Genomic DNA, 10,378 nt, shown 5'->3' on the forward strand with positions numbered 1-10,378 from the left:
ATTTACATTAACAGTTATTTAGTAAATTTTACTTACTTTTTATAATCAATTTATTAATTAGTTAAAAGAAAGCTGTAAATATAAACAATAAAATTCTTTCTTTGATGATTCATGCGGGTTATGAAGGTAGCGTTCATTATAGAAAAAAATTACATAACACGCTTACGCAGGTTATGTATTTTTCTGCAATGTCGCCACCTTCATAAAAGCAGGCGTGCACATGCATAATGATATGTGATGCTTACGTAACTTTAGTTGCGCCTTTACTCTCAATAAACGTGACTGGATGACTGCCGCGGATTTTTTTCTTGTTTTTTTTTTGTGTGTGTTTTTTTTTAGTTTTTGCTTTGTTTTTTGTTTTTAAGATATAAACAACAATGTTAAAAAGTTCACCGGGATATGAATTTAACTTGGTTGGTCACGTGATCAAATCCTGTGAAGCCTTAATGGCCTCTCTGAAGATTTGATCACGTATCATTCAAGTACATGTATAGGTTCATTTAGGGTCAGACGACACGTTCCTCGAGCATCTTTTGTGTATCTTCATTAATAAAGAGTTCCAATAAAAATAATTCAGATTTTCAGCGAAATTGGTTTTAAACGTCATTCTAGTATTTGCAAGAAAGCTTGTCAAAGTAGTAGTAAATCAAATTCCTAGAAAAGGTTTTGTTAAATTGAGGAACGTGTCGTCTGACCTTAAGGAAACATTTTTGCAACTGTGAATTTTGTTTCTTGCAAAATTCTTGCAAAACAAAGCTAACTGGAGATCTATGCAGTTAAATATGTGGACATGTACAATGCAAACTACTATTGTTTTACAATAACACTAGATGTTTGCGCAGTCTATTTGATGTAAACTCAAAGGCATTTCTAACCTCTTTACTGTAAGAAACTTTAACGTTATAAACAGTACATTGTGTATATCTACAGTACATTTCACGGATAAAAAATGTAACTAGCCATGCTCACTTAATCATGCTCTCAGAGCACTAGTCTTGTATAATTCATTATAGCCCCGTAGATCTCATTCCCCTGTCAAGAACACAAGTACTGAAAATATGTGATTGCAGAAATTCTTTATGTGAAATGGAGTGTTGCACAAACTAAAAGAACAATTAAAAATTCAGGGGTTAAATGTCACCCACACCTTTGTGAGAAGTTCTGCATGCCTACAAGATACTAGTATGAATTTCTTGCATGTGTTCAACTTGAAAATGACAGAAAAAATTCAATTTTGGAGGACTATAAACCTTTAGAATTTCACCACTATTCACGAAAACAGAAGCCCCTGCAGTATTGAACCCAGTCCCTTTGGGTCAGTAGATCGAAGCTACAACCATTTATATATGTACTGAGATAAACACCATGATTTGGCGATATATCAGTTGGTTAAAATCGCCATGTTGTGAAGGTTTGGGGAGGGGAAACAAACATAACACCTTGAACACAATCAACCTACACTGATGGTTAAGGTAAAATCACCAATCAATCTTCATCCATGGCATAAAAAAAGTTTTGTTACACGAACAAGACGCTCTATTACACACTTTGTGTAGAACGATCCTTGATTGACGAGTTCATTGAAATTGACTTGCATGCATCAGTCAAACGCCGGGTTCAGATAAGTACTGTCAGCAAGATGTATTAAAGACTGGTGACTGTCACTCGGCGTCTTCAGAGGGACCCGGGACTCGACACCTGTCTATCGCCAAAGGATCTTAATTATAGGTAAAAGTCCTACTGCAAGTCTTCAGACTCCATGTTATCTATTCATAGTTTTACTATTGTAAAAAAAATTGTGCTTAAGATTATAGAATTTATAATTTTTCCGTTTTCTTATTATATAAAACTAAATATCTTTGATCATACCGATTTCAGAACGAATATTTATTTTTATCGTAATTTTTTAATAATATTTTCTTGATCGTATTCAATGTATATACTTTTGTTTTTGCTGCATAGAATAAAGATTTGCCAATTTAATTTGGTTTCTAGAGCTGATGTCTAACCCTTGTTTAATTAAATTGTTTATTATTTTCAGAGTCTCCAATATGAGGACGGTTTGTTTGGGGTTGGTGCTTTTAGTATCAGTTGCCAGTGCGCAGCTGTCATTGAGGAGGTAATAATTAGATGAAATTATTTAATTATGTAAAGGGGAGTTGTGTGGGTTTTGTGGGTGTGGATGGTTTGTGGGCATGGGGGTGCCACTTTGACGGCAAACATATTCTTTAGTTGTGTTAGTGGTTATAAAAGCATTAAACCCTCCTTTTAATAATGTTTAGTTCGCCAGCTAATAGATATATACCTTCATGTACACGTAAATGTAATACAGAAAGCTTAAAAAAGAAAGATTTATATTTATCTGATACGCGCTTGAAGATTTTGTTAATACATGTAGATAGATAAAGCTTGTAATTGTTCGTGCAAAAAAAAAATAAAAAAAAGGGGGAAAAAAGGAAAAGAAGACGATAGCATTATCAACTTCCATTTAGTTTTCCCATCTTTATTTCTAACGAAAGACGATATTATACAGTAACAACAATGTGTGTGTTTCATACATGAAGGAGCATGGAAGTAAAGGGAATTGCAAATTTTAAACTAAAAGTATTAGCCTATGATATTTCGTAATTTCAGTCTGTGAAGTAAAAGGAACTATTGTGAATTACAAAAGAATTGACATATAGGGGAGATGGATTTCCCGGGAAAAATCAATCGTCAAAATCAAAGTTTTTTGTTATTTTCTAACGTATATATATCTAAAGGACTTTATATGATAAGGGCCTAAAATGGCCCCCTAAAATGAACATTATCATTTTACTATCATTCTTTGTTTTCTTAGTACAGATATGTATGTGATGTGTTTACATAATATTCATTTTGGTTCAAGTGCCCACAATTTAGAAATATGACATTGTAAAGATAACCTTTTCCCGTCACTTTTGCATTTTTAGCGTAAAACAGCTTGTTTTCAAGCAGTTTTTCATTCCGAAAACATAGAGCGCATTCTTGAACAAATAAAATATTTTAATCAGAGATGTATCTAGCTAAGACTAATAAGTGACAAAAAAAATTTCCTTGTTCAAGCATGCGCTCTATATTTCCCATTCGTAAATAGATAAGAAAAATGTCAATTTTTGGCTGATTTTGATTGAATTATAGAAATGGCGTCACTTCTGGCGTCATATACTGCCAGTGAGTGCAAATAAATCAAATGAATAGATGAAAAATATATTTTATATCAACTCTTCAAAAAAATTAGTTAACATTTTATTGTACACGAAACACTTAAAAAATGGCGAATAATGGGGGCCAAATTTAACTTTTGTCATATATAGTTCTTTGCTCTTGCAATTTTATCATTAATCTTCAAAATTGGTTTAAAGAGCATTTTCTCAGTAGAATGGTATATTTCTGCATGATTTTGGCCGAGATAATCTCCAGGAGGACCGCCCTGCTTCTAAAAAATCTCAGTTTTTTGCTCAAAGGAATAAATAAAAAGAATTTTAGGTGCACCTCGGCCCTTGGATCGAATTTTGCAAAAAACCGACAAAAATTTAACTAAATTCTAACTGACTAAAATTTAACTAATTTCTATCATTGTGGTATATATTTACATCGAAAAGTTTAAGTTCTGGAGAGCTCAACAGGTTAAACTGCTGACTATGTAACAAATGATGTGTTGTGTGCGCTGGTTCGATTCCATCTGTGGCCATACGCTTTCTTTTTTTAATCAACGGCATTTGTAAACACTGTCTTATTTTTATTTTATTTTTTTGAGAATTGTGCATTTTGTATATTTAACTTCGATCTTCTTCCATAAACGCACATTTGCTCTTTGAATTAAAGATATTGATGTAAATCTCCGACAACTCTGCCAACACTAGGTTACGTGGTAGCTGGATGACGCGATCTCTAAATAGAGAATGACTCTCTGCTTGTCGGAGATTTACGGAGACAGCCGATGGTTGAACAAGAATATATTGAACTCTGGCGTAGGAATACATACGACTGCAAAAATATCTAAATTGTTCGTACTATTTAAAATCTATTTTTAGGGTATTTATACAAATAGGTTTCATTTAAAAAACCCCAATGCTTCTGATACATTACATCGAATTTATCGATTATTTTCAAGAACTAAGTCTTGTCAGCGATGATGATTTGTGCTTAGGTCCAAACACTGTTTCAGTTTCGGTTTGCCAGAATAACTGCATAGGAGAGTTGATTAAAATCAACTCCCAAAAATCATGCTGAGCAAAAACTGTTGCGTATGCCTTTTCAGAAAATCTTTAGGAAATTTTATAATTATGGGAGAGGTACTGCAAAGTAGATGCAGTTCACTCTTTGCAAAGAACGTGTGCATTGGTGACATTTTATGCCAAAAATGCGGGAGAATGGTTTACAGATTAGACAAAAATGGGGATAGGTCAGTTAGAGTTTTCCGTCCCATTGCCATTTCGGCATCAGGCACGTCCCCTTATACGAAGGATGCAGCTGTTAATTTGAGAAGATTTCAGTTGAATGTACAATGTACAGTGAATGATGATGTGTTCGAACGCCTTGTGAAAATCCTTCTGCATATGCAAACATTACTCTTCCTGTTAGTTCTGTTGGAAAAACTAAGGCGACGTTCATTATTTGTCGCAAAGAGTCAAAGGGTTTGCGAACTTTATAATCGGGTCGTGCGAGACTTTCGATTTTGTATATAAACGCATGTAGAGTGCATGTATCGTATTATAGAGAGTAATCTGAAAATAGAATTTAAAGATAATAAAGAAAGAAATCGTCCATAACTCATACTGTTCGGACAACGAATGTGATTTTTTTTTCAATCACTATTTATTATGATAACTAAAAATCAAGAAGTAGAACGGACATCGATATGCATTTAGTAAAGACAGAAACCAATACCGGTGTTATATAGTGCCTTTTCCCCTTAGCCATCTTTCCCCCCGGAAAAATGGCTATATAGCAGTTCTTCCCCCCGGAAAAATGGCTATATAGCAGTTTTCCCCCCACGGAAAGCTGACTATATAGTGGGCTTTCCCCCTTTTTATAGCCAGATTACCCCCACGGAAAACCTACTATATAGTGGATTTTCCCCCATTTTTACGTTCCGGCCATGTTTATTGCGGACCATTCGTGACAATAATTTGCAATAACTGATATGATATTAATTTCTCACAAAAAAGGATAATTATGGCATTTATTAATACATAGAATAAAATACATGGTTTTTCAACCCCAAATATGAACGAAGCATGCGCCTTCATAACATGCATGTGTCATCATCGTTTATTTCACCTGTTCTCACCCCTTTTTGGAACACCATTTACATAGATATCGGAATACCTCGAATCTTTTTTATCTAATCGATGCTTATCTACAGTTTTGACTTCGACGTTATGAACATGTGAGAACACATTTGAGTGAAAATACGCCGGTTTGGAAATTTAATTTTCCAATGTATTACCATCAATTTATAAGCTTCCCTCAAGGAACTAACTGACCAATCTTGACTTAATTTTGTAGAGGAAGGGAATAAAAAGTGGAAATGTATTACTCCCTTCGTCCAAAAGGCTATCAATTTAAAATTAATACCGTTAGAATTGACGATCTTAAAATCATTTATATATTTCTTCTTCTAAATATCAAACGGGAGACAGGATGCAATGATATGAGGAGAAACTGAAATGTTTTAGTTTTACTTTGATTGATGGGGTTCTAAATCATGGTTAAGGGGTATATTAGTTATGTATTAAAAGCATGTGTAAAGTTAGTGTTAACCATTTCGTTTTAAAGTCACGCATATTCATATTTTTAAGCACATTTCTACGAAACGCGAGATATTATGATGTAAACATTTTAAAAAACAATGAAATGTCTTCACAACCAGAACAATGTCGGTATCTTTGCTGGTTACTTTTGAAAATGTGAAATGGAGCCTGAACTAACTTTATGTTTATATTGTCACTCACTATTTGCTGATTTTTTGCAACGTGATTTATAAATATACATTTTTGAAAACGATGCCATATAAATCAAGATATACGATTCAATTACCTAGAAAATTTATACTATTTGTTTCATATTTTTACAATAAAGATTTACTTGTGTACCATATTATTTCTTCGAACAATTAAACAAGGGTAATTAAAAAAATAAAATAAAAAAACCCCAAAAAACAACCAACACATATATTGTGATGAGCTGACTTTTTTTTAAATATAAGCTTGTTCTTCTAATCAACTAACAAGTAAATAAGTCGTATATGTGCTTAGATTGGTTATAATAATATATTTTTGATTTTTGGTTTCTCCTTTTATGAATAAAAGTTAATTGATTTATTTATCTAATTATTTATTATATCATTAGTCATCTCATGAATTGATTAAATGTTTTGAAGAATAATGAATTTTAACCGCGTACCTTTTTAGAAAATTTTGTTCAAAAATTGAAAAAAAGCAGCAGAATTAAACGTAATTTTCAATCATTTTGATAAAGAAATATATGAGTGATTGTGTATTTTTAAATGATGTTTTTACTTTCAAATGACCGTAAAAATATGTTCATGTGGTCTTCCATAGTTTTTGAGATATGGGGCCCTAAAAAATATAAAGGGCTGAAATTTTCAGAGTCATCTTCAAGTGGTAAACCACTGCCACAATAAAAATATGGTGATATGGTCATCTCTAGTTTATGAGACATTGGACCCTAAAGAATATGCACTATTATTATTATAATAGGATTTTAAAAATCCGGCTCTGAAACATCAGAAACAAAATTTCTCTAAAACAGAGGTTTAGCCTGGATGAAATTTTCACAAACAGACAAACAGTCTGATAAATTTATCAAGAAATTCTTAAAACATTCTCCTTTAATACAATTTCAGAACATAGAATTATGCATATAAGTGTATAACTTGTAAAAAAATTGTCAATAAATTACCTAAATTAAGTTCTATGTGTAATTCCATTACACACATGTTCAACTTTCAGCATTGTCTATAAAAATAATAAATCAGCAAAACGAAACTTAACCTGTACAGATGAATGCAGATATACATGTATGCAACCTGGGAGTGTAGAAACATTGATTTTAATCCTTACTGGATTTCCATAAATATTTTTTATAAAATCTGAACCAAAAACGTGAGGGAGAAACCCTACTATGGGGGAAAAGCTACTATATAGTAGCTTTTCCCCCCGGGGGGAAAGGCTACTATATAGTAGGTTTTCCGGGGGGAAAAGCTACTATGGGGGAAAAACTGCTATACAACACCGGCCCTATAGGTCGTCTTTTGTAATACACTAGTGATTCTTACGTTCTATTTGTTTACATACAATTAATTATTTGTATTTCATGAAGGAATTTGCTTGCCCAACATTGTATTATAGAAGCAAAATGTAAAGCGTTATATTTTGCATGCATTTGCATTGTATATTATAAGCTGATGTCCCGACTCTTACGATATGGTAGGGTATTTTTATGCCATGATTTAAGAAATGAAATGAAAATTTCACTTGAACGTTTTGGTACGAAATATATTGTGGACTGTATGATTTGAAAAAAGCGCACATTTAAACAGAAATAAATCCATATTCTTTTCATGGATTTTGACATCTCAAAATATACTTTATCCTTGTAATGTTTTAACGTATACATCTACACACATCGTTCAACCCCGCTAATTATGCCATAGTTGCTATACAATAATGAACTGTTGAAGGACATGAGCTTTGGTATGAGGCTCCATCTACGCGGTGTTTTATGCACCCCTGCGAATGTTATTGTCATTTAAATTTTAGACCACGTGGTTTTATTTGACCCTTTCAGTTTCGCAGTAAAAATCGTGCCTCGTGTTTATAGTCTATTTTAGAGAATCTAGGTACTTGTATTCAAATGTAAATTCTAGAGGTTTATTGATTTTAGACCTTATTTTTATTAATTGGTGGATAAAATGTGTTCTAGAAATAAATGTGACAATACAAAAAAAAGTATTTTTTCTGCTGTTGCGACAATTATCATGCGTAGTAGAGATCCCCCCTAAGAATTAATTTTCGATCCGCGCCTGACCTAGTAATAACATCAATAGTGAAACAGACTGTACTATTTTATGCAGAATGTTCATTGAAAATGGCACGATACACTAAGTTTTTATCCAAAACATTCACCCATTATTTTTTTTTAAAAACATGGTATTTCACACAACAAGCATCAAACATGGCTATGATTTTATTAAGCAACCCAATGTTTATATTATCAACCACTCTACACGTGGTTGTACACGAACGATAACTCTGTTCTGAATATCATCGTTTAATTAAAAAACTGCTAGATAGTGAAATAAGACATACATCTTAAAATATGTTGATGTTTTAACATAAATCAAAGTAGAATATGATATGAAAATCAACCAGTACTTACGTATTTTGAGAATATTATCCGAACATTTATACTTCCGCTCGAAATTTCACAGGAACTGGACAAATCTCGGTGAAGTCTCGTGAACTTTCATTCGAGCACCTTTGGATTTATTACATACTTAGCAACGATAAAGAAAACATTCCGAACACATTCGCATGGGTGTTATGTGTCGTAAAAGACGTGCAAGGCATGACTGTGATTTTAAATGGACTTGGACACGATTTGAGATCTTTTTTTTTTTTACTTTTTATGTATAAAATGGTTTACTTGTGCATTTTAAATGATTGATCAAAATATTGAATGTTAAAGTCAAGTTACAGGCGAGATACAGGGGTATGAATTGATTGTTATGTAAACAAAGCTCGAGTCTTTGTTTACAAAAAATGTAATGTAGAGAATTACCATTTCTTAGACAATATGGCATGTAAAAAACAATGAAAACTTATTTAATATTTTAACATAGCATTATAAACGTCTATATTTATCAGTGTAAATATTGAAAATGGAAAAATAAAATTTTAAGTCAAATCGTGGCCAAGTCCCTTTAAAGAACATGTATGTTGTTTCATCTTGAAACACAACAGCTATATTTAATAATTCTGAAGTTGAACCTCTGGTTTGTATTTCAGATTTCCTTCTGCCTTGCGTCTAGGTGATATCGATGACAATCCCTATACACTGCGAGGACCTTTCGCGAGAGGTATTCGTCGCGCACCAAGGCTCATCAACCCGCTACGCTTGGACGACGACAACGACTGGTTACGTTCCGGATCACTGCTCAGAAGAACCAGTTCACCCCTAGTCGGAAGAGGACAATTAGCTACTAGGGGGCTCACGAGAGGGCTAAGAAGAGGTTTATACTTGGATGACGACAGTGACAATTGGTACACTTCAGTGATGAACAGAGGAAGGAGGCTAGCAAGAGGAGGCCTGTTTGGCAGAATGAGAAGAGATGATGATGACAACTGGGCCACCTCGGTGATGAACAGAGGAAGGAGGCTAGCAAGAGGAGGCCTGTTTGGCAGAACGAGAGGAGACGATGATGACAACTGGGCCACCTCGGTGATGAACAGAGGAAGGAGGCTAGCAAGAGGAGGCCTGTTTGGCAGAATGAGACAAGATGATGATGACAACTGGGCCACCTCGGTGATGAACAGAGGAAGGAGGCTAGCAAGAGGAGGCCTGTTTGGCAGAATGAGACAAGATGATGATGACAACTGGGCCACCTCGGTGATGAACAGAGGAAGGAGGCTAGCAAGAGGAGGCCCGCTTGGCGGACTTACAGGAGATGATGATGATAATGATTGGAGATCTCCTTTCTCCAGATCAAGAGGTGCCATGGGCAGAATTTTCCGTAATCCTTGGATGAACAACGACGACGACAATTGGAGCCGACCCGGCAGGCTTGGGTTGAGATCTCTAGGTCTCGGACGGACCTCGCTCAGCCAAAGATTTGGATCAATTGATGACGACAATAATTATGAAAATATGTTCGGACGAGGAGCATTGAGCAATGGTCTGCAAGGGCTGAGAAATGCTGCAGCGCCATTGCGACTTGACAATAACGATGACAATGTAATAAGTCCCCTCCTTCCTACGACACAGGTTAACCTCGACGACGATGATGACGACAGATTCAATAGTCTCAGTTCTCTTCGCTCATCGCTTGGCGGTCCACTTGGAGGTCGCCGCTTTTTTTAGAACATTGAAAATAAATATGGATATGGACACCATATCAGCCATGCTTTATGTGACTTATTTTTAAAAGTATGAATAGATTTAGTTTTTTGAAAAAAAGTAACTAATAGTCAAATTTATCAAAATTTGTAGATGGGTTGCATCTAGTGATGAATCGTTTAACAGGTTTTATACTATGTCCCGAGTTTTTGCTTCCACCACTTTTTGCATGATATTTCGATATCCATAGATACCTTTGTGCTTAAACTACGTT

The 10,378-nt window shown here is 34.3% G+C and overlaps 1 protein-coding gene across 1 annotated transcript; it reads left to right on the forward strand.

The window, feature by feature from the left end:
- The first annotated feature begins 1,599 nt into the window (after positions 1 to 1,599).
- Positions 1,600 to 10,174, forward strand: LOC117689732 (uncharacterized). The gene is made up of 3 exons (XM_034471488.2): positions 1,600 to 1,728; positions 2,042 to 2,119; positions 9,057 to 10,174. The coding sequence occupies exons 2-3, from the start codon at positions 2,052 to 2,054 to the stop codon at positions 10,126 to 10,128; spliced, it is 1,140 nt and encodes a 379-aa protein (XP_034327379.2). The 5' UTR covers positions 1,600 to 1,728; positions 2,042 to 2,051; the 3' UTR covers positions 10,129 to 10,174.
- The last annotated feature ends 204 nt before the right edge of the window (positions 10,175 to 10,378 follow it).

Source organism: Magallana gigas, chromosome 8, assembly GCF_963853765.1.
Source record: "Magallana gigas chromosome 8, xbMagGiga1.1, whole genome shotgun sequence".
Lineage (NCBI taxonomy): Eukaryota > Metazoa > Mollusca > Bivalvia > Ostreida > Ostreidae > Magallana > Magallana gigas.